General features: G+C 50.1%; 10 protein-coding genes across 10 annotated transcripts; 5 read left to right on the forward strand and 5 right to left on the reverse strand.

Annotated features, from left to right (window-relative positions):
* Positions 1-1,024: 1,024 nt before the first annotated feature.
* On the reverse strand, positions 1,025-2,579 carry C7974DRAFT_399987 (uncharacterized protein). The gene is made up of 2 exons (XM_046142463.1): positions 2,321-2,579; positions 1,025-2,233 (listed from the first exon to the last, which is right to left on the reverse strand). The coding sequence occupies exons 1-2, from the start codon at positions 2,408-2,410 to the stop codon at positions 1,283-1,285; spliced, it is 1,041 nt and encodes a 346-aa protein (XP_045995039.1). The 5' UTR covers positions 2,411-2,579; the 3' UTR covers positions 1,025-1,282.
* Positions 2,580-3,598: 1,019 nt separating this feature from the next.
* On the reverse strand, positions 3,599-5,738 carry C7974DRAFT_465143 (uncharacterized protein; the record flags this gene model as incomplete). The annotated part of the gene is made up of 3 exons (XM_046146285.1): positions 3,599-4,069; positions 4,117-4,254; positions 4,332-5,738. The coding sequence occupies 3 exons, from the start codon at positions 5,736-5,738 to the stop codon at positions 3,809-3,811; spliced, it is 1,806 nt and encodes a 601-aa protein (XP_045995040.1). The 3' UTR covers positions 3,599-3,808.
* Positions 5,739-7,246: 1,508 nt separating this feature from the next.
* On the reverse strand, positions 7,247-9,470 carry C7974DRAFT_474255 (uncharacterized protein). The gene is made up of 4 exons (XM_046146593.1): positions 8,796-9,470; positions 8,281-8,733; positions 7,940-8,136; positions 7,247-7,891 (listed from the first exon to the last, which is right to left on the reverse strand). The coding sequence occupies exons 1-4, from the start codon at positions 9,331-9,333 to the stop codon at positions 7,331-7,333; spliced, it is 1,749 nt and encodes a 582-aa protein (XP_045995041.1). The 5' UTR covers positions 9,334-9,470; the 3' UTR covers positions 7,247-7,330.
* Positions 9,471-10,178: 708 nt separating this feature from the next.
* Positions 10,179-11,815, forward strand: C7974DRAFT_415770 (uncharacterized protein; the record flags this gene model as incomplete). The annotated part of the gene is made up of 2 exons (XM_046143923.1): positions 10,179-10,857; positions 10,911-11,815. 2 exons carry the CDS (start codon positions 10,179-10,181, stop codon positions 11,813-11,815), a joined length of 1,584 nt encoding a protein of 527 aa, XP_045995042.1.
* Positions 11,816-12,568: 753 nt separating this feature from the next.
* Positions 12,569-13,307, forward strand: C7974DRAFT_341031 (heterokaryon incompatibility protein-domain-containing protein; the record flags this gene model as incomplete). The annotated part of the gene is made up of 2 exons (XM_046139269.1): positions 12,569-12,828; positions 12,876-13,307. Coding segments are annotated over exons 1-2 (483 nt in total), but the record flags the coding sequence as incomplete, so codon positions are not given.
* Positions 13,308-13,473: 166 nt separating this feature from the next.
* On the forward strand, positions 13,474-14,706 carry C7974DRAFT_236089 (uncharacterized protein). The gene has a single exon (XM_046137457.1). The coding sequence runs from the start codon at positions 13,687-13,689 to the stop codon at positions 14,491-14,493; it is 807 nt and encodes a 268-aa protein (XP_045995044.1). The 5' UTR covers positions 13,474-13,686; the 3' UTR covers positions 14,494-14,706.
* Positions 14,707-16,374: 1,668 nt separating this feature from the next.
* C7974DRAFT_236104 (cyclohexanone 1,2-monooxygenase) lies at positions 16,375-18,816 on the forward strand. The gene is made up of 2 exons (XM_046137458.1): positions 16,375-17,134; positions 17,189-18,816. The coding sequence occupies exons 1-2, from the start codon at positions 16,806-16,808 to the stop codon at positions 18,777-18,779; spliced, it is 1,920 nt and encodes a 639-aa protein (XP_045995045.1). The 5' UTR covers positions 16,375-16,805; the 3' UTR covers positions 18,780-18,816.
* Positions 18,817-19,468: 652 nt separating this feature from the next.
* C7974DRAFT_399998 (Alpha/Beta hydrolase protein) lies at positions 19,469-20,839 on the forward strand. The gene is made up of 3 exons (XM_046142464.1): positions 19,469-20,153; positions 20,206-20,389; positions 20,438-20,839. The coding sequence occupies exons 1-3, from the start codon at positions 19,541-19,543 to the stop codon at positions 20,784-20,786; spliced, it is 1,146 nt and encodes a 381-aa protein (XP_045995046.1). The 5' UTR covers positions 19,469-19,540; the 3' UTR covers positions 20,787-20,839.
* Positions 20,840-22,674: 1,835 nt separating this feature from the next.
* Positions 22,675-24,097, reverse strand: C7974DRAFT_316509 (kinase-like domain-containing protein; the record flags this gene model as incomplete). The annotated part of the gene is made up of 4 exons (XM_046138562.1): positions 22,675-23,304; positions 23,356-23,550; positions 23,752-23,915; positions 23,962-24,097. 4 exons carry the CDS (start codon positions 24,095-24,097, stop codon positions 22,675-22,677), a joined length of 1,125 nt encoding a protein of 374 aa, XP_045995047.1.
* Positions 24,098-25,130: 1,033 nt separating this feature from the next.
* C7974DRAFT_415775 (RmlC-like cupin domain-containing protein) lies at positions 25,131-26,120 on the reverse strand (the record flags this gene model as incomplete). Its single annotated transcript, XM_046143924.1, has 1 exon — positions 25,131-26,120. The coding sequence occupies one exon, from the start codon at positions 26,118-26,120 to the stop codon at positions 25,131-25,133; it is 990 nt and encodes a 329-aa protein (XP_045995048.1).
* Positions 26,121-26,725: the final 605 nt, after the last annotated feature.

The raw sequence follows: 26,725 nt of genomic DNA on the forward strand, positions 1-26,725 counted from the left end.
TGCTTCTGGATCCCTGATTCCCGATTCCTGATTTCCGAGTCGTTGATTCTCGGGGCGCTGCTGTGACACTGCGAGACTGCAAGACTACAACACTAAAACACTGCGCAACTAAACGACTGCAAGATAAAGTGTCCAAATCTACAAGACCGTTACTGTGCAAGCCTATACGTGTGAGCCCACAAGCCTATGAGCCAGCAAGCCCACACGCTCGCGCACCCAAATGCTTGCAAAACCATACGACCACGCAAAACTATGCGCCTGTGCAAGACCCTATATACAAGTCTATGTACAAGACCGTTTAAAAGCCTATGTACCAGCCTATACAAGACGCTGTGTAGGAGCCTATGTACAAGCCTGTGTAAGACTCTATATAAGACCCCGTGTACGTACACCCACCCACAGCCACGAGAGTGCGGATCCAGTGTGGTATAACCTATAAGTTCTGTAGGTAAATCCGCTATAACAGGGATACCTATTAGAGAACACACAATAGTCCCATGATTGAATTATACTAAATCCTACCTAGTATCACATGCATTATAACACAGCTCTATACTTGCCTGTATCCCGACATAATCATTACGATAAATCCTTAACCTGCTCTCTCTCTCTCTATCTTTGACTGTTAATACTTTCTACCTATAGTTAGTAATCATTGCCGGCACCACTCCTATAAGTGTAAGAAGTTTCAACCCAGATGGCAGTGTCGCTTCATACACTCAATACTCAGGGACTGGTCTGCTCGAAGAGACAGCTAGTCAGGGTATCTTCAACTAGTTTGTCACATAGCTCTGCGTTTTCAGGGCCGTGTGACTTGCGGGACGTGTCATCTATGTCACTATAGAGCCACCAGCTGTCTCGATCATCATCTTGGTTGGCCAGAGGACCTTACTTCCAAACGCAAGTGAAGGGATAAAGCTTTACTTTGCAAGGTGGTGCACTTCAGCTCTGCAAGGCCCTAGGATCCGGCAGGATGCCGTTGGCCAGGTCTTCTGTTCAATCAGTGTCGGCTTCGGATACTTCACGTCGTGGGCGGCCTATTGCTCGCAGTACCCAAACGCCGGGCAAGATGCCATGATGATCGGCCTCAGATTCACAGGCTGTATGATCAATTGAATCATCGAGTGTCAAAGATTGATTAGATCGCTGCTTTGTCGGGTTCAAGACCTCAAATTCGACTTCTCAGAGGGCAGGTCATCCTGCAAAGGTAGACATGGTGCCCCTTGTGTTATAGCACAGTGCCTCGCAGCGGTTCCATACACAAAACGTTGGAACTGGGACATTAGCCATTGGATGTAGGCACAACGTCTACCAGAGCAAATCCCCCGCTTTGGCCAAAGAAAGACCCCTCAACCGACGCAAACGCCGAGAGCCCTGCCAACTCGCCGTCTCTGAAGGGTTCTTGATCATCGCGAACGGAGGTGATGTTCAGAACGTCTCCGTTGCTGAATTCGAGCATCCATCGCTTTGAGTAGGTGTTGTTGGAGCGTGGGGATGTCCACACCTCCAATGGATAGGTGGTCATGGTAAAGCGGATGATTTCGAGACCATGTTTAGTCCGCACCGTTGCGAAGCGCAAGTGCTGATCCTTGGGAACCGTGCTGTCAGAGAACCAAACACTGGCTTTGACTTCAGAGTTCGGGAACTGTATTCCAAACCATGTGAAGCCCACGCTTGGTCCACCAATGCCGTGCTGGCGATCATACCAGGTAAGTGACCGTGTTTCGTCGACATCGTACGCTTTGCCTTCAACCAGCAAGGTGCCCGAAGTTGCGCAGCTTGGGAGTGACCATTGGGTCGTGTTACCGGTGCCCCAGTCGAAGTGCCCGGTGCCCGCATTGAGTATGACACGGCTAGTTGCTCGGATAGTCAGATTGTAAGCAAAGTCGGAAGTCGACCCACGGGTCAGCATTTCGGAGATGCTGTCTTTAGAAACTCCTTCGACGGCAAAGTCGCCCGCGTCGAATATAAGTCTTCCATCTACAGATGGAGAGGCAGTGAGCAAAGGGCGAGACTCGATATACGACCAGTACTTCTCTGGATGATCGATGTCTAGGATGGAAGCGCGGAAGGTGGCAACACCGTCTGGTAGAGCGAAAGCCTGTGATAACACGACGTACTGACGGTCGTCCAAGGTGGTCAGGTAGGAAGCGAACCAAAAAGAGCTTGTCAAAGAGGCAGCCGGAGGTGTCAGCTGGGACGCCTGCAAAGAGTACTGCGCTGGCAACTCTGGCTACGACGGAGGTGTCCCTGGTTAGTCGTGTCTTTGCGTTCGTGTGCCCTGCAGCAAATCTCAGACAGGTAGACAGAAAGCACTTACGTCCTCAAACTCGGTATCCTGTTCCGGCGAGAAGAAGTAACGTTGAGCAGAGCACCTCTGCAACAACAGCAAGCCAAGAATCAGACGCATGCTTATAGGTAGGGGGAAAAGATGCTAGAAAGATGCGAACGTTTTTCGGGCTGTACCAGACACTAGGTAGTGTCTGGCTTTATGTATACCACATCAACTTCACAACCGGCCTGACCGGGTACAAGGCGTAACTAAGTAGAGGGCTTGGTCAAAGCGGCAGCACAGATCACGACTCGCACAGTCACCAATCGGACAACGTGCCTTTTGCCCGAGCACGGGCCAATGCCCTCTACTTATGCCTTGTACAGTACCCACGTCAATTTCATCTTTTGAATCCGCAGATGCGCCGAGCGGATCACAAAAACTCCGAGCCGTGCTTGGCGTTGCCGTCACTGTCTAACGACCTGTTCAAGACACTCACAACTGTGTTCCCCACATTCAAGACGATTGGGAGTAAAAAATCGCTGTTCCGCAAAGGCAGTGACACGAACCTTGGGTAGGGATCTTGGGACTGTTCTGGAGATGATGATAGGACCTTGTTCCGTCCACGTTCCGCGTCCAGAGGAAATTTGTGCGAGTGGCCAGATTTTGTCCAGCGTTGCAGAAGTCATAAGTCCCGTTCACTTGGTCTGGAGAAAACAAATTTTTTGTTCTCATGCTAGGTATTCACGATATCTCCAGTGCGCTGCCTAAACTCTATTTTTCCTGGGAAATCCTCGGGCGCACCAATGCGCCGTACGCGTGCATTATTTGTTGCACGATTGATCCTCTGTGAACCACGACTATGATTCATGCATTCATGCGACGGAAAGAGAACAGTGTGACTTACACTTATAGCGGCTGGCCAGAGTAGAAGGCTCTTCGAGTCGAGTCATCGTTGCCTCAACCCGAACTTATAAGATAATAAATGACGAACATGCTGCTCAAGCCAATGATGGCGCCTATGGCGACGGACATCAGAATGATGTAGAGCCAGCGCTCGACGAGCCACTGCTCAAGAGCTTTTGGAATACCACCTCCAAGCCGTCCCACCTTCGCAGAACTATCATAGCATCCAGCAATGTAGGATGCTCCTAGGAAGCTAAAGTTACATCTAAAGCAAAAAGAAGTTTTGTCTAATGCCGTCATCGAGTTTTGACTATGAGTAGAGAGTGTGACCTAAAGCATAAGAAAATAAAGCCACAGCAGTGGATTAGAATTTTCAGGTGTCCTAGCAAGATTCTTCTAACGTGCAGTAACTGAAGTGCGCGCTGAGGATGTGCACATACGCAATTGCATGCTATTTTCTACTATCTCATTATTCAATACTATCTATCTTCTTACTATTAGGTACGACAACGATCGACACAGCAACGAGCCAGAGCTCTATCTTTAGAGTTCACACCTTCCTTAATCGGAATTCACAACGCAGATTACCCTTGGGCAGACTCAGCAGTTCAAAAGCGCATCAACTTCGAACTAATGGGTCTTCTTTTTGTAAAGTCTTACATGTGTAATGATGACACATACACACAGCACAAGACAGATGGTCGGGATCATCCACGCACTGCCCAACCATACAATCATTTGGCCATCGTTGTACCGAATCGCTGATAAGCAGCAAAGTGCGACCCCAAAGGCGGCGCAGATAGCCGATCGTATGTAGATCGAGAGGCGGCGTTCGTGTTTAGGAAGGGAGAGGACGCCAAGAGCTGTGATGAGAATGAGTGCGAGACCGCCCTGGTTTATGTCAGTATGAGTAGAACAGCTGAGGAGGGTGAACCTACAGCGATGAAAGTATAAGTCATGACCAGGTCGAAGATGGCGTAGTACTGGTTGCTCACTGTCTCAAAGTCTGGCAACGATTTGCTGCTCGTCTTGCTTTTGCTCTTGGCCACAGTGACACTGAAACTATCAAACAAAGTCTTGAGAGTCGAAATGGTTATGTTGTTAAATCCGTAGGCAGATCGTAGGCTGTGATATTGTTGGGATCATCAAGCACGTTGTTAATACCCTCCCAAAGATCGTAGGTAGCCGTCGCCACAGCCTCGATTTCCTTGGACGCATCAACACCTTTCGGAACATATAGATAAACATGGTTGTAGGAGGTTTCATTAGCAAAGGATGCGAAGATCCATCCGACCGTTTTGTTCTCGCCGTAGGCTGCTGCCCACGATCCGAAATATGTGCCTTCCGGGAAAGTTGAAGCATTTTCCACGTTTTCGACAACGGCTGCGAGCCATTGAATCGCTGGTGCAAAGTCTGTGACCCAGGCGTTCATTGCTTCCACCGCCTGTCGCCAGATGATGAGTAGCGATACTCCTTGCAAGACAAGTACCAAGACAAGGTGGAGCGGGAAATGCAAGATCGACCACATCTGTTGCTTGATACTCCCAAAATGTTCTTCCTGCATACGGTCGAAGTACAACTGGTAGTACCAGTAGATAATAAGTACCGCCGCGATGATCTGGCCCACGACAGCTGCCGACCAGAGGAACTCGTTTTTCACGATCTTCGAGATTGACTTGCAGACAACGATGATGCCTTCTCCAAGAATTATCAGGGACAGGAGGGACATCCGCTGTACCATATGTGTGCCGACAAACGAGATAACATCCCAGTAGCAGGAAACTGCAACAGTAAGGATGGTTTCCGAGATGGCGATGATGTACCACGCAATGTAAGCATTAGAGTACGTCTCTTCGATCGTCTCATTGGGGAAGATAGGGGTTAGGGCGCCGTACAAAATAGCGGCGACTAGTGTTGAAGCCATGACTAACAAGATGGGAAGCACAGTCGTCTTGAATTTCTTTGTGTAGCACAGAGTGACACCATACTGAGTAAACAAGGTCAGACGTGAGACCATCAAAATCAACCCAAAAGCCTTGTAAATCTTGTAGTCTGATTGTGCTTGACCAGGTTTCCACTGAGGACCGATGACAGCGAAACCAACCATGACGCCGAAGTGGATGGCTTTCGCAGTGCGCTCGAAGACGGAGTCGGCGCTGAAGCGCACGTCGTAAAGTGACACTTGGTACCAGGTGAGCCACAGTAGACTGAAGAAGCCGATGTATGCAGTCAACGAATGACGATCGTTGATCTCGAGCATGGATGTGAAGGTGGTCAGATTTGCCACAAAGAACAAATCGTAGAACAGTTCTGCAGTGGTGGCCTCAGCATGGCGATGGAACGCCGGACTCTCGTGTAGTGAGCAGTCCATGTTCTCAAAGTTGGGTTGAGAGGCATCGAGTGCATGTGCATGTGCAGTAGTCTTGTGTTGTTGTTCGACGTCGGTATCAGAGTTTCCTCCATTGCTGTAATGATGAGCTGGGGAGGGAATCTCATGGAGAGGAGTGGCGAAGAAACTGAGAGGGCTTCTTTCCTCATGGTGATGAGCTTCGTGGCTCATATTGGTGAACCCAAGAAAGCGCGAGAAGTCTGACGGGAAAGTGGGCGAGGCAGAATCTGTCAAGACTGCAAGCCTTGCAGCTTAGATAGAGAGTACTGTTGAACGGTTTATTGTGGGTGCGTTGCTTCAGCTTTATGTCCCGGGTTGAGGGTGCTCAATCTCTGGCAAAGTTGGATGGCTTATGTGGCTGGCATGCCTTTGGCTTGATGCATGCAGCCACAAAGGCAGTCACAGCACGCGATAACCTCAAAATACCAACACTGTTATCGCTAAGAGACTCAAAGATCGCATGAATAGGGACCAACACATCTACAGGGCGTCGAATCCAAAGGCGTGCACGAGAGTCGGTCCACTAAAAGGAATGTGGATTACACTGCATTACAGGGTTGAGATATGGCCCCCAAGGCGTCAGCTAGCAGCTGAACGTCAATACAGAAGCTTGATTTCAATCAGTGCCAACTGTGCGTCTCATCACAACCTTTCTAGACAATGGGCAGGCGCAAACTGCATGCCAAGTCGAAACGCAAGACCTGGAATAGAAGCTTGCTGGTGCTAAGCTTATGCTAAGAAAATGATTCGGTAAACGAAACTGAAAGAATTCAAGAATCTTATCTGCAGTATGCCGACGAGATTACGTGAGGCTGTTTTGGCCCCCAAATCGGCGAATAAGGTTGACACAGGGCTTGGCGGCTGAAACGCGATATGCGGTGTCTGCACTCAATCAAATACATAAGGTGTTATCTCGGCTGTAATCAGGGCTCTAAATTCATCCGATAACAGCAAGTCCAGGTTGTGGTCTAACCGATCGAAGCAGGATAGGAGAAAGTAATTAGATCTCTTCCGATACAATATGGCCTAGCCAGGGCATGATAGCTTCGTCATATTTATACATGTATATGATTGTAAGGCAATGTACTAGATAAAAAAGGCAGCGTACTTGGATCATGAAGAAAATCCGCGATGATACAGCCTCCAAGCAATATTTTCATAGCCATCAAGGCAAGTTTAGAGATGAATTATAGCAACCAGTGGGATATTAAGAGTCAAATCCCGCAAGCTGCAATGTAGTTCCCATTCAATCACTGCGTCTCAGGGATGATAGGATGAGTCAGTATCGCTCTATCCAATCTTCCCCAAACGAACACGACCAATGTCAGCTAACCAATGTTGGAACAGAACAGAGAAATCGGAGCATGCGCAGTGACATCTACGTCATTCATTGATCTATCCTGAACAACACGTTTGTCATCTTGAGAGTGTGAGTTTGAATGCCTAGTAACCTTACCTACACAGGAATTAGATCTAGAGACGATGTCTAAGTGACAATCGAACGTCGTAAAAGGGTTACAAATACTAGCTACAAGCGTTGGTAGTGCTTTGAAGCCGCCAGGTCATCAGATAACATCCTAGCCGACTCTCTGCTGGATCACAGGTGTTAACACTGGAAGGCGAACCGCTCGATGCCGCATTCTGAAGAAACTAGCCCTCTATCGCAGGCGATTATCAAAGCAATGAGACATTTCTATATTTTATACTAATATTAAGTATACTTGACTAGTTCAAAAACTTGATTTGCTCACGTCTGGAGCGTTCTAAATAGGTGTTGGCGTAGGCTTTGGTCTGATAGGAACAACGAAGGTTGGCGGCTTTGAAGGTGTGTCGTCCGGTACTCCGTCTGAGCTGTCCTCGTCATCGCTTATGTCTGGGGTTCCAGGGACTGGGGTACTAGGTGTCGAAGTCGAGTCGATCCTCAATTTTTTGATGTCGACCTTGTCTTGGATATGCTTTGCCAGTACTGCCATTCTGGTTCCAAGTTTAGAACCTTCATCTTTCGGAAGATCTACGTATGTCTTTGCGTCTTGCCACTCTGTTTCAAGCTCCCAGTGAAGCTTCACTAGCAGACTTTGCATCCGTGTAGTACGGTCATCAACAAAGTTGTTGATGAATAGCACCCATTTCTTGGCTAGTCCAACAGGCTCGTACCTCTCATTGGTGCCATCTTTCAAGGTACTGTCTGCCTTTTGCTTAAACCAATAGTCGTCAGTTTTTCGCATGTATCCGTTACTTCCACTAGCTTCGATCTCTTCTAGCCGATCCCGAAGTCGTAAGGCAACGGCTTTCCAATGCTTTCTGAATTCTGGTTCATTCAAGTACTTAAAGTCATGAGCTTCAGCGTATATAAGCATCTTAAGTACACTTACAGCAATCAGCAGTACAACTTCTCTAAGCTCATCAATCTTCTGATGAAGAGGCATGCTGGTGAACTTTCTCAACGCAATCACATTGTGACCCTTGATGCCAAATAGTTGGCTCTTTTTGTTATTAAGCCGGCCTGGTAGGAGCAGCATTTCCTTCAAATATTTGGTTTCGCCAGGGAATTCAGAGAGTAGGTATTTCACTGCTTGTGTTAGCACGTGCCGCTTGATGCTGGAATATGATAAGCAAAAAAGTACACAACGCCTATGAGTAGATATTTGCGCGCATGCTGAATTGAAATGTCATCTCCATACTGAGAAAATTAACCAGCGTGGATCGGACTTACTAGCGTTGCCTCTAGGATCCGGATTGCCTATTCCACCCCACCTCTTATTCCAGAACTGCTCGAGATAATCGCATTGGTCCTGCTTTGCGGCTTTTCCTTTGATGCTTGATATCCACTCTTTTGGTATCTCGGACCTGTCAATCTTCGCTTTCTCTACTTTCGGCTTGTCAACACCTTCGAACTGCTCCTGGAAGAATCTCTTCAGAATCTGAGCATCCATAACGTGTTCTGTTTGCCAAATATCTTTGCTATACTCTTTTCTATTCTTGGAGTCTTTGATTGGAGTGTATACGCCATCAACCTTTGTGCTAGGAAATGGTAGTTTCTTGAAGTCGTAATCGTTGTCGCAAGGATCCTCTAGTGCAACGTTGTACGCATTGAGCAAACCTTTCCATTTGTCGACCTTCTCTATAACATCGCCGCTGCTAGGGTATGTGGGGAATGGCAAATCGACTACGTTCGGTTAGCATTTTTGTACTGCATGATACTCAGAAGCAAGGGAAGAAGGATCGTACCCTTATTTTTACACATCTGCATCTTTTTCGTCCCCGATGCCCGATCCAATGGGGCCTTATCCAATCCGTCGCCATCTTCACCGTCGTCATAGGACTTTGGTGGCTTGGGTGTTGTTGGCTGTTTGGGCGTCTTTATTTTCCTTGCGGGCGTGTTGCCAGACTTGTCTACGTTCTTTATCAGTGTCCCTTCCACCTCTTTTCCGCACTCCCCTAGTTTGTAAATAGTGTCAATTTTCCCTTTGCCTTTGGGGCTTGCTGGTGTCTGGGGATCCGCTTTGCCTTTGCCCTTGTCCTGTTTGGGAGAATCTTGAGTAGGACTATTCCGGCCGCTACCCGTGTCTTTCTTCGGTGGAGTCCGTTCTAGAATGTTGCTAAGATGCTGAATGATATTTTCTCTTCGGTTGATATGGTCAATAGTGGTCCCGAGGCCAGCGGAGTCAATGTTGTGCTTAGTAAGTGATACCGCAGCTGGGAGTGCAGTCACCCCATCGCGCAGGATGATCATCCAAGACCAGATGAAGATTTGGAATAAAAGCATGGTACTTTGCTACTAAGCTTGGAGAGTGGAAGAGAGTAATATCGAAATTCGTTTTGTGGCCCGTACCAGCAGGTCGCAATGGATTGGTAAAATATATAAACGATTGAGTAGTGATACTGCAAAAATGAATGTATGGGAGCGTTGATATTGAAGATATAGCGATACAGCCGGATACTTAAGGGAGTCTCCCAGACAGATGCTCGTTCTGGGGTGCGCCTTGTGCAGTCCGATGTCACGGGTAGCGTACATGCAACCACCGCCGAGCATCGTGGACGAAAGTAATGCTCAGTAGCATGTTCTCGTTTCTACGATCCTTTATTGGAGTTTCCTACCGGAGAAATTAAATGCTTCATCCTTCAGGGCTGTAGTCCAACTCCGTTTAAGAAGTGCTAGCAGGCAGGTGCGCGGCGGCGCAGCAGCAGAATGTCCGGCCCCTGTCCAAGATATCCACCGCATCGTGCCCCGCTTTCGCTTACTGACCAGTGGGGCTGCCCTCTCAAGCGCTTGACGTGTCCTACTCTCCATGAGGCCCGCTGCTTGCTGTACTTAAACGTCAGTTTTTCAATCGTCGGAAATTGTCAATCATTATGGTCAACTTACCCAACGAAATAATACACGCGATCATCGCTGAATACGAAGTAGAGCCCCCATGGAAACTTGCTCCATTAGCTGCGATCAATCGCAACTGGCAAGTTGTGGTGGAAAGTCACATATGGAAATGTGTCGATCTGAGGCCATCAGACCTTGAGCTCTTTCACTCAGCTTTCCGTGCGAGTTCAGGTCGTAGGAGACTACTTAATTCTCTCGAAATCATCTTTGAGGGGTACTTCGCCTGTCCTTCTGCGATGGACGAGAAGACAGAGACGAATCGAAAACACGAAGCCAAAGGTGAAGAGAGCGAAACGGAAGAGGGACAAGAAAGGGAAGATGATGAAAAGCAAAATCAAGAACAAGACACGATGGATCAAACATTTGCAGGCGCCAGTGATGGACACCCCAATGATCTAGAGCTTACAATCTGCCCTGGCACCACTCAAACCCACGAGGTTGACGAAGACATCTTCTTGAAGTCTGGTGTAGACCTTCAGGAGAGCGAAGATGAGGGTCAACCGCTTCATTTACGGTTTGTTGCTTTCCAAGAAGAGCATGGGCGGTTCTTTCAGGAGGTCAAGGCAATTTGGGATCACCTGAAAGAATGGGGAGACGACTTACGTGCTACCAAGATCCAATTTCATGTGAACGGCAACTCTCTTTACGAATTCCTCGGGCCAGAGTTCTGCGAAGCAGGGGCAGAATGCTTTAGAGACAGCTCATCGCTTTGGTTAGCGAATTTGCCTGCTTTACCATCATTACCGTCTGTAAGAGCTCTGCGGGTTCGGGAAACCATCAACGAGCAGATGGACTTGTGGCCAGCGATTGTGTCGAGCCACATTGCGAACACCTTGCCTGCACTCGAATTGCTGGACTTCGATAGTTTTGATTGGGAACAGAAGTGGCCGTTACTCAGGAAATACCTTCGTGCTGGTAGGTTCCCTGCATCGGCTTTCAACGATCCACAAGTTTGCTGACTACTTCAGCTCTCGCTTGTCAAATATCGACATTGCCTGCACCACTTAAGACTATGCATCTGAGTCTTGAATATGCCACGATTGAAAACCACGAGGTCCAGCCACAAAACTTCCTCATCAGAAACACAGACACACTGTCGAGATCTTTACACTTTTTGTCGACCGGCTTAACGACATTGACTCTACGTGTCAGCTATATCACTGTGTCTCTTTTTTGGGATATGAATACTCCGACCAATAATACGTGCATATCAAGGTGGCCGAACCTCAAAGTATTCGATATCACTACAGGTTTCGAAATGGCCACAGGCGAATACTGGTTTCGCAGCGACGAGGACTATCCGAGCCTCGATGGAAACTTTTATGGCGCACGAGGGAATTGGGACCCTGAGGAGCAAACCGCCGAAGATCTACTATACACGCGTGCGGGTTTGATGCCAATGCGATGCTTCCGAACGCGGCCCAAGCCGAAGCTATTCGACGAACTCGCACTCAGTGTTTCTCATGCTGCAGCGCAAATGCCAAAGCTTGAGTATTTCGACTTGGAGTTTAACGCAATGCATCAGAAGAAGTCTTCCCGCGGTACCTTTAACAAAGAGTTCGAGGAATATGAAGGCTGGGGTTTCTACTTCCGAGCGTCAGATCAAGCAAAGTTTGCTTCGACATTTGTCAAGCCTTACTGGTTCAAACACAAGCCCGGCATTGACCTGACGAACATTGATCGTGCGCGGACCGAGTGGGTATTCCAATGTCCGTACGAGCAGGTGCAATGGGAGGAACCCGAGGAGGCGAAGTTACTCTGGCAAGAAAGAAGCGCTCACGTTGACTTTGATGTGGTAACCTTCGACTACAACAACCAGCGGTGGGAGAGGCGGAGGAATGGAGCGTTGATACTTAGCTCTCAAAAGGACTGAAGGTCAAACCAAGAAAACTCAGTTTACATTGACAGTCGTTTCATCACTTGATCAGGAAAAGCTTCACAAGCAAGTCGCTGGAGAATTCTGACCCCAATGCCAAGGACCGAGATACCTGGTGTGATTGCGAAGTCGTGAAACCAGCGATCGGTGTCCGCATTGCGTGGCGAAATAACGCGTGTAATTTGAGCTCTACATACCTCCATATGTGCAACATAGCCCATCATATACTGCTCAAGCGACACAAGCGAGAATATGCTTGAAGTCATCTACTCAAACGTCGTGTCGGCATCATCCGCCTTGTCGTTGAAGCAGCGCTTGCGCAGCTCCTCTTCTTTGCGCGGCGCGGTACTTTATTGGAGCGCTTCACAATGTTTGTTATTGACCGTATCCGCATGTAACAAGTTCAGGAGGACTGTCTGTATGTCCTTTGAGGATTGGCAGAGAAGCTGCTACTACCTGTTGCATCTTCCTATGGTTCTTTGCGACGCGAACTTGGGGGCGGGGATGCGCGGCGGAGGGAGATTCTTGACAATTATTGTGGACGTGCGCTGCACTGAGCGCTGCTGGGGAAGGGACGTGAGGTCGGAAACCGTGTGTTTAAGAAAGGAGCTATTCGAGGCGGCGCAGCCCTAAGGCGCGTGGAGCATGGATCGTTCGTTCACCTGCGCGATTGCACTTTTTGTTGATGGACCGCTGACAAGACGTCACCGTTTTTAAGGGCAGGTTGGTGCAGCCGAAGATCCACCCGCACCGCCCCGACCATGGCCTTGCACCTGAAGACGCGCGCAGCAACTACTAGAATTCGCATTGAGCAAACTCTGGCATCATAGTTAAACATCAGCATGTGTAACAACAGACTTCAGCATAAATGAGGGGGCTGTGCGTTGGCGCACCTGTAGGTATCAGGCGGATCAGGCTGACCTGCAAATCACTTCACGACTCAGCCACCCAGTCCTTCCATGCTAAGATCTGTTATGGAAAGCATAAGACCAACACAGGCCACCAAATTGGTAAGTCAAAATGGCTTCCTCCTTCGGCTCTTTGCTAACTCAAAAAGGCACGGCTCATCAATCCACATCGTGCGATCACATGCGCTACGTTCTCCAAAGATGTTCCACTGGACCTCAACAAACGATCTGTACGCTTTATCGAAGTACTACCTGACCTCTCGGAAGACGGCCTCATACAGTGCACACTTTCGCACGGTACCGTTGGAGATGATGAATACATGTGTCTTTCCTACGTTTGGGGTTCCGCGAAAGACATACAGCAGATTATGATCAACGGCGAACAGTTTCCCGCCCAGAAGAATATCTGGACCTTCCTCAACGCCGCCCGCCATGCCCATCAGTATCCCGCTACTGCCCGTCGACTGTACTGGATTGACGCCCTTTGCATTGATCAAGGTAACATCAAGGAGAGAAATCACCAAGTTGGCCATATGGGCGCTATTTATGCAGCTGCTAGACACGTTGTGATCTGGATGGGTGTCAACGAAGCCATCAGTCGCTTGCTAGATGCATCGGCTAGATTCAGCGAGTTTATTGCTCCAGGTAGCAGCGACGAGGAAGAGGCCCAGTTTGCAGAGATCTGGCGACAGAAGAGGCTGAGGACGCTACGTTTGTTGAGGACTGGCAGACCTTTGCAAGCCATTCGTATTGGTCAAGGGCCTGGATTACACAAGAAGTTATCTTTGCTCGAAGTGCTTCGATTATGACCGACAAAATCCGCGCCAGAAGCGACCAACTCAAACCATTATTTTTCCTCAGATCGATTCTTCCACTCGACTTTTGAACGTTGAACCTGGCGAAGATGTCAACCAGTTGACAATAAGATCCTTCAAGTATCTTGAGAGCATCATCTGGCCTATGGCTCGAACCAAACGACGCAAAATGATCAATCTCTTCAACGGGTACCCTGGAAGAGACAGCCAGCTTGTCCGAGATCGCCTGTATTCCCTGACATCCCTATCTTCAGACGCGGAATCTATCCCAGTGGACTATGCAATATCGGATCACACATTTTTCGCAAAGGTAGTAGTGGCACTGCACGATACCATGAGTTGCATGTGCTCGGTGGCTCTCGCCGCCAATACACTCCACTACGCAGCTACAGGAGGCATTGTCAAGGCAGGTGAGGAAGAGCATCTATTCAAACTTACGGCATATCATTCAGGCAGCGATGATGTCTGGATGTTGCCCGAGACGCGACGCATCTGTTCGATCTACAGAGAGAGCATATCGGCGGAAAGCTACCCCACGTTCTGTCTTAAGAATATCTGCGCCAAGATGATAGGCCACCTTGTACTAGAGACTGGAATAACACCAGGGAGGCCAGAGAATATGAAATCTCTTCGACTCGAAATTAGAGGCCGCCGTCACAATGTTGAAATCAGTAGCACGGTGCCATGGCTGCGACGCGATATCCGTAAGTTTGACATTTGGTTTGGTGTTAGTGAGCTTCTCTACCTCGTCCGCACGGCATCCGTTGGCACCACACATGCAGGCGAAAATCTCTGTTCTCAAGGGCTACAAGGAAAAGGCTATTTGGGCTTGTGTAACGAGCGCAGGCAACTCAGCGTGTCTGCTTTTGGAGTCAGAGAGCAGAATACTGACTTCATCTCAATCACAACAGCTGCAGGTGAATCGACAGAAACGTTAAGAGTATTTGCATAGACTTGTGTAGACTGTTTTAGTAAAGCGCTCGAAGTTCCTCCATGTTCCAAAACCGGTGCCGAGGAGCGAGCCACGCAATGCATAGCACGTCCTCCTTGACGTGTCTACTACCACTGCTGCTTCTACTACTGATCATAACAACAACAACAACTATCATTTATCACATTAGATAGAGCAAGATGTGGTAGCCAAGATATCAAATCTTTACCGTCTACAGTTCAAACAGATCTTGCGCGTATCCCATGTCGCTCGAGCCAATCATAGCGTAAAGTGGCGCCAGCCCGGTGCAGATCCGGATGTTCGGCATCCTGGCTTACAGCATACATACCTAGAAACACACGACTGATTGTGCAATTCCATTCCTAGATCTAGCGGGATTCGGTCAGTAAAGCGTGGGAGTTACTAACGGGCCACCGTTCTACGCCGAAAGGTGGCTGGGTGCATGTCCCACCGACGTCGACGACAATGTAACAGATTACTATACACGGCACATGGCTCTAAAATGTGGAGCTGAATGGTTTTAGCGCATTGTACGCACAAACCTGGTACCTTGTACAGTACCTAGGTAGTTGATAGGCTCCGGTACCGTCTTTACAATACGCGGTTCCCGTGCCGTCCGAACGCCGGCACCCCACCTTGCACACGTCGAACATCAACGGGCCGTTTTCGCGGGCCTGCCCGCCAATGCCAAGATGCGGCTCAATACCTATGCACACGGTACAATACCAAGCATGGATCGGCCCTGGGACCCTAGTGACGATAATGAACCCTGAGACATCACCAGTGCGGGCTATACCGGGAAACACAAGCGCAGGACTCATTGCCATTGTTATGCCGGAGAGAGGTTACTGACAGTTCATGGAAGTGCTTAGGTATGTAGCTTTTGTTCGAGCGGCACATCACATGCCAACTTGCGACGTCCAGGCGATCGTACCCCACTTAGCAACCAAACGGAAGCAAACCTTTCTATGCATGCGTTCGGAATGCTCTGCTCTTGCATAGCGGCCAAATTTTCTGCTCTCTAGCAAGGACTGTTGCTTGGTCGCGACATTGTGTCAGGGCATCCAATATGAAAGAGCTGGTAATCCTAGTTGCATGTCACTGTTCAGATAACAGTCCTGCAATGGCGTGAGCGTTGAAGGTAGGTAAATGCTCATGCATGATCAGACGGTTCGAGGTATGCAGCGTGACGTCGAAATGACTAGGTAGCACAGCAGCTCGTGCACGATCATTTCTCGAGCCTTCATTTATTTCTTCAGTTACCGACATGCATCACTTTGCGCCATGTGTCATCGCTATTGGCTTGAGAGATGCCCCATATCTCTCAATGGAGCGGCCTCATTACCTTCTTCTTCTTATTTGGTTCTATAGCCGCGGATCTAAGGGATACAACAACGAACATTTAGCTTGTGTTGTCGGCGCTTTCAATTGCGATAATCAAGCTACCTAGGTGGCAAAAAGTGGTCATGAATGAGTGGCATGGTACCTACCCTGAAACAAGGGTATGCTTCCGAGATCGTGATGGACACAGCGCTGTGCTTTAAATGTATAAGTCTCGTGTGAAGCTAGAAACCCTAGCCTATGGATGAGCGAGACAACGTTTGTTAAGCGGATTGCGTCCAAGGTGGGCCGGTATATGGGTTGAGACCCCAGTCTACCTACGTACAATACAGATCTGGAGGAACTACTTGAAGAAAAGCTATGCGAGGGCTGTAGAAGACGTACCTATCCGTTAGGTATAATGATCACTTACTTTGCACCTCAAGTGTTGTATCTTACACTTGCACACATTTGTTTTTCATGTTCCCGTCGTAAAGCCGTGCCAAGCCAGTACATGCACCCGTCTGATCCCGACTGAAATATACGCCTAGCATTGATACCGGAGTTCTCATGGATACACTCATTCTACGATAGGTTTCAGAACACTGTGCAATCCGAGGAAACTGCGCTAGATATACCAGCTGGGAGGAAGGCACGTGCGGGTACCTTAGCACCTAAACTATAGCTCATGACAAGGGTCAAACACAGTGTCGAGTGAAGATCTCAGAGAGAGCGGGCCGACCACCGGGACGACATGATCTTTCCTTCCGTTTGTTTTATCAATCCCAACATTTTGAACGGGATGTTCAACTTCCGTTTCCGAGTAGAGGAGGGTATCGCAAACGAGAGCTCCATCTACCTGTTACGTGGTCAACGGGTGCACATATATAAATGATGATAAGACACCCTATCTTCAATTCATAAGCTTTAAAAGAACTCTACATTACTACAACCCACACTAACACATTCATAATTTGGCTACCACTTTAGCGATGGATACAACACGACTTCCCAAAGACCGCATCGAAGCACTACTTAAGAAGTACGATCAGGAACGAGACAAACGCCTCAAAAAAGAGGGTGCCAGCCAGTATATTGATATTCGATCAGAGGATGTCGAAGCTCTTGGCAAAGATCCTTGGATAGACTACAATGACCCTCGAGTCAAAAATCCTCCTCTTAAAGATGGCGATCACGTCAAAGTCCTCATCACTGGCGCCGGAATCAATGGTCTCGTCTTCGCAGGACGACTGATTGAGGCAGGTATCAGTAACAAGGAGGTTGTATGTGTTGATGCTGCAGGAGGCTTCGGTGGCACTTGGTGTGTAGAATCTGATTACATTCTGTCGTAGGCAGACGCTAACCAATACGAAAGGTACTACAACCGTTATCCAGGAGTCATGTGCGACGTTGAAGGGTACTGCTACGTTCCGTTCCTCGAGGAAACAGGCTACCGACCTCGACATAAATACTCGTACGGCCACGAGATACGCGGCCAGATGGAACGCAGTGCCGACCATTTCGGAATTCAAGGACAATTCTGTACAAAAACTGACTCGAAGATCTGGGATGAAGACAAAAAACTCTGGATTGTCACCATGACACGAACAGTCGGCGAGCCGTCCATATCAGAGACTTTTACTGTAACCTCGGAGTTCGTCGTCATTGCGGGTGGCCCCTTCAGCTTCCCTAAGATCCCTCAACTCCCTGGATGGAACGACTTTAGAAAGAAAAATCATGCATTCCATTCAGCCCGCTGGGACTACAGCTACACCGGCGGTACTCAAGAGAAGCCCGATCTAGTCAAACTTCGAGGAAAGCGTGTCGCTATTATAGGCACTGGCGCAACTGCTATCCAAATAGTGCCTGAACTAGCCAAATGGGCTGAACACGTATATGTTGTTCAGCGAACACCAACATATATTGGGGAACGTAATCAAACTGAGACCGATCCGGAGAATTGGGCCAATATTACGAGGGAGAAAGGATGGCAAGAGAAGCGTAGAACCGCCTTTGACGCATACGTTAGCAACAGCGAAGGATATGGTCCTGATGTGATTAATGATGGCTGGACACATACACCGGCCGGTTCTGGCTTCCTCGGGTCCAAGTCAAAGATTGTCGCTCGCGATGAGATCGAGCAACATATCAGAGAACTTTATGAGCTCGACTTCCCACGCACTGAGCTCCTGCGTAAGCGCGTTGATGGAATAGTCAAGGACGAAGGCACTGCCGAAAAGCTGAAACCATGGTATGGCAGCTGGTGCAAGCGCCCTTCGTTCCACGACCACTTCCTCCAGGCATTCAACAAGCCGAACGTCACTCTAATCGACACCGACGGCAAGGGTCTCGATGGTTTCACTGAGAATGGAATCCTGTTTCAAGGCGCCGAATACGAAATCGATGCTCTCGTCCTCGCTACTGGTTTCACGTTTGGCATGAGCTTAGACCCTTCGGAGAAACTTGGCGCAACTATCACGGGACGGAACGGCCTCAGCATGAAGGAATACTGGAACAGCGCTGATTCTGGGAGTCTCCTCGGCTTGGCTTTGCCTGGATTTCCAAATGTTTTCAGCTACTTCGGTCGTGGCTCGGGCGCCACATGGAATCTAACGTCTGTCATTGAAACGAAGGCTGCCCTCCTTGCAAGCATTATAACGCAAGCACAAAAGCAGGCGGGCCCGGGTCAGAGAGTGGTCATTGAGGTTTCAAAGGAGGGCGAGAGCCAATTTGGCCAAGAAGTTGCAAAAAGGGCGAATTGGTTTAGCGTTATGCCTGTATGCACACCCGGCTACTTCAACGGCGAGGGCGCCGCTACTTTCCAGGAGCCCAAGACGGAGGAGCAGGTTTTCAATGAAAGTAAGAGGATGGCTTGGGGTGCTGGACCCTTGGATTACAAGGAAATGACGAAGGACTATGCAGCAAGAGGTGACCTCAAGGGATTTACGGTTGAAGTGGTAGCTTAGGCTCGTACGAGCTAGGTCACCTTAACTGATTAATCATCATGCAAATACCTACATCTGAATGGTCACGAGGAACGTCAAAATCGATTTTGCGATTCTATCGAAGTCGGGGGTTCAGTCGTTATGATCATAGAGTTGCTTCGTATAATCAAAATGGATACACGTTCCAGAGTCAAATCCTCAAGATGTTGCAGTGAGACACTTACGCTGAAGCTGTGGTACCTGCTTGCGATTGCCAAGCTGTGACGGGCGGGGTCACTGTGCGGAACTAGGATCAAGGCATGAATCATGTTTATGTAGATCCACCGAGCTACAATACAAGTATCGAGGTGTGGGGTTTTCCCGAAGTACTCGGAAAATCCCCCACCAATGCACGTGACAGTCACGCTTGGACCTTTGGCGCTCACGTCATCGGTAACGTTACATGCGGCCGTGTGTGGCCTCTCAGAACTTCGAACTAGTTTTTATGTCTGAGCTCTAAGTGTGGGTATCCAGAGTGTCTTATACCCTGTCCCGGCACCGGATGCGCGCAATTGCCGTGAGGTATACACATTGCGATGTACACTCATTCTTCCAATCGGCAACATCAGTACCCAGGGATTATCATTGTTGTGACGTGATGACGCGTCCGAACCTGATATGATGCTGACTGCATGCATGCATGCTTGTGGAAACATATAAGGAACTCCTCGATTCTTGCCTCAACTACTCAGCTCACACAAGCGCAAACCCATCAGTTTCAAATCACGTCCCATCGCACAGACATGTCTTACTCTCCACCAGACTCCGCTAAGCCCTTTGTGCTCGCTGTCTCCGATCAAGACTTCGCGGAGTGGCGACAGCTCCTGCAACTTTCCAAGCTTGCTCCTAAGACGTGGGAGGGGCAACAAGAAGACCGTCGTTATGGCGTAACCAACAAATGGCTCTCCGAGACCAAGGACTACTGGCTAAACAAGTACGATTGGCGTGCGGCAGAAAAGCATATTAACTCTTTTGCAAACTACAAGATGCAGATCGAAAACGTTGATATGCACTTTGCTGCTCTCTTTTCCAAAAAGAAAGATGCCATTCCCATTATGTTCATGCATGGATGGCCTGGGAGTTTCCTGGAATTCTTGCCCATGCTGAAACTGATCAGAGAGAAGTATTCCGCCGAAGATTTGCCTTACCACATCGTCGTGCCTTCTCAGCCAGGATACACTCTCAGCACCATAAAGTCGATTGAGAAGAATTGGACCATGCAAGATTCTAGTTCTATCATGCACCAACTGATGCTGAACCTGGGCTTCGACAAATACCTCGTGCAGGGAGGAGATGTGGGCAGTTTCACAGCGCACACCATGGCTGCAAAATACGATGCTTGCGTCGGAGTTCATTGTAAGCCAGCCCTAGAACACTGACTACGAGAATAAAATATTCACAACGACAGTGAACCTCGTAAGCAATACCTCCAGGCCAGATGAGAACACTATCATGAGCACGTTGGAGAAGGAGGCGCTTGGCCGTGGACAGGCGTGGCAAATCACTGGATCAGCCTACGCGCAAGAGCACTGTACGAGGCCGAGTACGATCGGAAACGTGATATCCTCGAGCCCACTCGCGATCTTGGCGTGGTGAGTACCTGTGAGTAGCCTTATAGGACGCCTACTAAGACCGCACAGGATCGGCGAGAAGTTCCTGGAATGGTCAGACGAAGACCCTCCTCTCGACGACATCCTCACAAACATCTCCCTCTACTGGTTTACTCAGTGCTTTGCTACCACTCTCTACCCTTACCGCCAAATCTTCAGCCCAAACACTACTCAGATGCCTTTGACGAAGAAGCCATTGGGCTTCTCGTTCTTCCCATACGAGATAATGCCAGGTATCAAAAGCATTTTGGAGAAGGAGGCCAACCTAGTTTTCTACAATCAGCATGAACACGGGGGGCACTTTGCGGCTTTGGAGAGGCCAGTGGATTTATGGGCGGATGTCGTGGAATTTGCCGAGAAGGCATGGCCACGGTCGTGAAACATCAAGTCGTCAGAATAGCCATCAAATTCAACGCAGTATGACTCATTTTTCACAGGAGTAGTTTAGCACGCGCTTGCAGTGACCGAGTCGCTAGAATCAGGCAAATTCTCTTGTCGTGGAAGAGCGCTGACACCCATGGTGTGAGCAGATCTACACTTTGCCGAAGAATGGGCAGATGATTGACAAAAGCCCAACTCATAACAAGAGCAGCTGCATGTACCACAACACATTGCACCAGTCATCCGGCCACCCTCTCAAAATCGAAGGGCCTGTTACACGACAAACCTTCAACAAGCCCAAAGAAATGGAATACAACTCCGCTTCGAGATGGGTAGTGTCGTAGGATCACCTCCACATAAGCTAAGCTGATGCACCAAAACCCCCGAACCCACACTCTCCCTTCCAGCGAACCTGTCTATCTCCCATGAACTCCCGCACCACAATGCGACTATGATCAACGAACTCTCTTATTGCAGCTGTTGCACATATCCATGCCTACGTGGCTCCATAGGTAGTATTAGCCCTCAGCGCATTCATCCCATCGCTGCACCGCCTACCGCAAACGTTTGAATCCTCCAGCAAGCCATGTGACAGGGTCACAGCGCCGGGAGTCATCAGCACCCGGCCGTTGAGCGGCACCGGCCCGCTCCTTAGCACCGGAGCTTGGATTCCGGGGCACTCGGTTGGAACTGCTGATGTGGGGCCTCATGTCAGCAGCGTGTCTTCCGACGCGACCGCCCCCGATTCCGCTGAGTCAGACTGAATCGACAAGCGCCTTGTCCCCGAACGGAGTTGCTCGTGGGCAATTACCCGCGTTTGGCGACAGACGTAGCAGTCTGGCCATCTGGCCGGCTTTGTTACGAACACGCTGACTTCGATCCTGCCGGCATCTTAGTGCTGGAACCGGCGCCGGGAGCTGCTGTAGTAGAATGCAGGGTCTGTGCTGTACACTTCCTCGTCCGCACTGGCCACGAGCACCGGGTACTGGTGCGCTATCGCGAGGGGCTGGAGAGCGTGGTTGTGGAAGGGCAAGAAGTTGTTGGGTGTTGAATGAGCGGGGTACTGTGGAGCTACGGTGCGGGTTAGTAATCAGACAGAGGGTTGTCAAGATGTCGGACTTGCCGGAGGGGGGATTCGGCCTGACTACTGTTGCGGTGGTGCGGGTGTACCGGTCTGGGGCGTTGGTCGTGATGGATAGGGATGAGGCGTGGATGTGTGGAGCTGCAATATAGGTCAGTATTCGGGTAGGGCATGGTCTTTGGGTCGCACTTACTAGCGTAGGTCTGGCTAAATATCTCTGTAGTAGGTGTGGCGGATTGGTATGGGGAGTAAATGTCCGGAACTATAGTACAGGTCAATAATCAGGCAGACGATCATCAAGTTGTCAGACTTACCAGAATACGGGCTCTGCATGAACATCCCCGTAGGTACGACGGGCTGATATGGAGAGTAACTGCTCGGAGCTATGGCACAGGTTAGCAATCAGGCAGTGTATTGTCTTCATCTCTGACTTACCATCTCTAGTGGCTCTCACTGCCAAGCTCGCTTCCCAGGGCAGGTCACTTCGGTCCTGTAGAGTCGGGGGCTGAGACCTGTAAGGCACTATTTCAACAGGGGCTGCGGTGAAGTTCGTTGGCCTAGAAGGACTACTATAGCTTCCTCGTTGCTGTTCGCCAACCGCAGCGGGACGGTGTAGCTGTAATTGGCTATTGCCAGGCTCAGAGGATGTCTTAATCTGAGTGGGCCGGTCTTCGACACTACTTTGGGGCTTTTGAGTGTTAGTTTCCTGTACAATACACTTGGCGACATCTGGAGATCTTGTAGGTGTATGCTCTGCCCCCACATCTCTTGGTCTTTGCTGAGGGGTGTTAGAGACAGCGCTGTGTCACCTTTTCACTACTCTCAGGCTCGGACCTACCTCGGATTTCCCAGCTTCGAGGCTGACCTTCTTCTGCTCAAGCGGTTGCTCTCGAACGTCAGCACATTGTTCCCACTGCGTACCTAGGTAATTATGATTCACCTTTGCCTTCTCTGACGCTCCGATTCGAATTGGTAGTGCGGCCGTTGACCTCGGCTTCTCTATAGTTTTCCCCAGATCCTCGCTGAGTGACTGCGCAGCTTCTTCACGGGGCGCCTTCGAGAAGGAGGTTGTTGGATCGTGGGATTCCCGACAACAAACACCTAAGACGGAGATCGACGGATTCTCCACCATACTGCAGAGTCTGATACCGGAAAGCAGTCGATCTGCCGAGGGACGCACCTCTGGCGCCTTGGAAAGTAACGATCTGATTACCTTGACTAGATGCTTGTCAAGCACTGACATGTCGTCTATGCCACGGAACGAAAGCCAGGCATCTATGTTCTCCAGATTGGCGTGAAACGCAGAGTCCTTCGGCGAAGCGTTGACTCTCAACCGCTCAAGACTGCCCTCATGCTGCAAGACTAAGATCTCGAGCATGATGCAACCCAAGGAAAACATGTCAGCGGCGCGGCCGCTCGGCTCCCGTGCCGCAACCTATGTAGCGGCGTTGTTAGTGCCGATACAGCGTTCGTCTTTGTTACGTACCTCTGGTGCAAAGTAGTGAGGAGTGCCATGGTCGCTATTCGTGGCGGTCCGCGACGCACGCGAAAAGTCTTTCGCGCTGCCAAAGTCGCTCAAATAGAGCTTTTCACGTGACAAAAGGATGTTCGACGGCTTGAGGTCTTGGTGGCGTATCTTTTGAGCATGCAGGTAGGCTATCGCGGAGACCAGACATCCAAGCTGGGAGTACGCGGGCAGCGCCTGCTGCGAAGGGGGATGCTTTTTGAGGTACCCTAGAGCGCTAAGTCGAGCTGTCTGCAACTCGTCAGCGCCGTCTCCACTGCAATCTTCTACATCCCCAAAAAACGTCTGAAGATCGCACACGGCCACAGGGTACAGCAATGCACCGAACTGTTGTCGGTGCGTGTAGGTGCCAATCACTTGTATCAAGTGGATATGACTGAGCTTCTTCAGGATCTCAATCCCTTTCTTGTCCTCCGATGTGATCTTGCGTTTGGAATGCACTCTTTTCCACGCCACTGAACAGCCGCAGATCTTCGTCTCGTACACATCTCCCGTAGCACCTCCTCCGAGGTATTCGCCTGCTTGAGGTTTAGAAGTTGTGTGAGTCTCTCATGAATTTGAAATTACCTGGCTCTAGTGGTACAGTTTCATTGTAGTCAAACTCGATATGTGAACCTCTTCCAGTTCCAGACCAGTCACTCAAGACTTCGGGTGGGAGCTTCTGCTCTCCGCTCTCAGCCACGGACGGTGTTGCCGGGGCCATTAGAGATGTCGTGGAATGATTATAGTAATAAAATGCTGCTGGTCGTATACAGTGACTTTACTGACTGCCCTGTTGTTCAGGACGCAATGAGACGTTGCCTAGATATCACGTGAGAGGTCTCCCTTTCCAGCGATACCTGACCAAAGATGATGTTTCAGGACCTATGTTGGTGCAGCAGAAATGATGACTGGGAGTGAAGGCTGGGTGTAGGAATGGCGAGCAAAGAGCAACAAGGAGCGAGACAGCACGCCTCACGCACCCCAAGCCTCAGCCTCGCCTGCTTACACCCTCAACGACGATACGAGCGACACGACACGCCGCCAAGCAGCAAGACTGAACAACTGCCCAATGACCCGCACAACACACCTCACAGCCATGCAAGCTGACACCCGCATCAGAGATCCCGTCGCTGCGCGTCAGCCCACGCTGCCTCACTCGCAGCCTCATTAGGTACGCTTCTGCCGCCCTTGCATAGGCAGCTCATTTCCCTTCTCCAGCACTGTTTTCACAAGCCGCACATACCCCGCTATTTCGAAAGGCCCCGTGGGGTGCACTTCAACGCTTCTCGCCCCCCCCCCCCCCCCCCCCCCCCCCCCGAGCGAGCCCCAACGTTTTCCCTCCTGATCCCTCGGATGGTCAACTGCGCCAATCACCTCAATTTTATGGACATAATACGACAGGTACATGTGTGCATACTTCCCTGCACAGCGGGTACCCTGCGTCAGCGATATGTGAGCCCCGTCTTATTCTAGACCAACTGTTCGTGGCTCTAAGGACAGGTTATAATCGTGCAAACTTGGTCCCGTGTTTCCTACTTCTGGTCGTGCGTGGTGCTTGTGATACGACATAGTCATCCGCCAGGTTAAATTAGAAAACAACACGACGGTAGGGTGCACGATCAGTCCATCGATCGATCGCGACGCAAACACGCCCTGGCACCATGCGCCAGCTCTAATGCATCTCTACGATTGTGCAACATTGTATGGTTATAGCATTTGGAGGACACTTGAGCGTTATTCTGGCATTCCAAATTCTACCTCAAAGAATTTCTCCTTGATCTCGACGAGTTTTCACTGACCCAGTTCACAGCCCTCTCAAACCCATTCTGGCCTGTCCGGAAATCGACAACAGCCTGCAGCACCTCCTCCCTGCTCGTCGCCACGAAGGGCCCGTACTGCACCACCGGCTGGTCCAGCGGCATCCCCGCGACGACCAAAAACCTTGCGTCCTGCTCTGCGTCCCCCGCCACGGCAATACTAACGCTGTCGCCCTCTTTTTCAAAAACCGTGTTGCTGAACCGCGGACACGACCGCGCCGTATCTCCGTCAGCAACCTCGATCGCGCCCTCCAGCACATAGCAGAACGCGTTCCAGCCCCGCGGCACGGGGAGTCGGAACCCACCCCCCGGCTTCACCGCGAAGTCCAGGTACCACACCGGCGTATAACTCAGGTCCCTGGGGCTCTGCACGCCAAACGCCTGGCCGCTAATCACTTTAACACGCACCTTCCCGCCATCTGCCGTAGTCTGCGGGACCTCGCCGGCCCGCAGGTCGCGGTACCGCGGCTCGCAGTACTTAAGTTCACGCGGCAGATCAACCCACAGCTGCACCCCGACATTCGGCGTTCCGAGAAGCTCCTCGCGCGGCATCTCCGAGTGCATAATCCCCCGCCCGGCGGTCATGAACTGCAGATCCCCCGCGTCCAGCGTGCCGCGGTTGCCCGCGAAGTCCTCGTGGTCCACGCCGCCGGCCAGGATGTACGTGATGGTCTCCTGGCCGCGGTGCGGATGGTCCGGTGCGCCGGCATCGTCAGGACCGCCGAATTCGCTCGAGAAGTGGTCGAGCATGAGGAAGGGGGTTAGGTTGGGGAGGGACGGGGTGCCGATGGAGCGGCGGACGCGCAGGCCGACGCCCTCGGGTACTTCGAGGGCGTGGATGACTTGGGCGATCGCGCGAGGGGAGGTGGTGGTGTATGGTTCGTCGGGGATGACGGGGAGGCCGTGGAATGTCGTTGGAGGTGGCATGGCGTGCAGTTTGGAGACGCGTTCTCTGAGTCGAGACAGGAGGCGCATTCAAGCAGAAAGTGATCTAACAGACTTTCCTTGGGGCTTTTCATTCGATGGCACGAGTATCGTGCTTTACTTACAGATAAGTGTGAGCTTCTCCACCGCTGGGGAAAGCGCATTTATACTCATCTTGGTCGTATCGTGATTCTGCTTCGCCCTAGTTGGCTTGATAGGGACCTCTGCAGCCATTGTTCCATTCTATGCGGAACACATTCAGGTGAGTCAGCAATGTTCGTTGAATGGCTGTTGAGCACTCGGTGGTTGCTAAGAGCTTAGGAAGCGTTCTTGTCGAGAAACGAGGAAGTTGGTTGAGCTGACCAAGCTGGGCCTCCTGATTGGGTCTAGCTCCACCACCGGCAAGTGTTACTCCCCGAGCCGGTGCTGAATAATCATCCTTTTTATGATCCAGGAACGAATATCTTAGACATCTTGGTTTAGCATGCATGAAATAGGCTGGTATATGCATTGACTCGAGGGAGGTTGAAAATGATTCGCCTTGATATTCTCGTGGCCTTAGATTTAGGGTCGTATTATTTGCAACTTGTAAAGAAGTGCTTTAAACT

Source organism: Boeremia exigua (assembly GCF_020726555.1).
Source record: "Boeremia exigua strain MPI-SDFR-AT-0100 chromosome Unknown C7974scaffold_9, whole genome shotgun sequence".
NCBI classification, from domain to species: domain Eukaryota; kingdom Fungi; phylum Ascomycota; class Dothideomycetes; order Pleosporales; family Didymellaceae; genus Boeremia; species Boeremia exigua.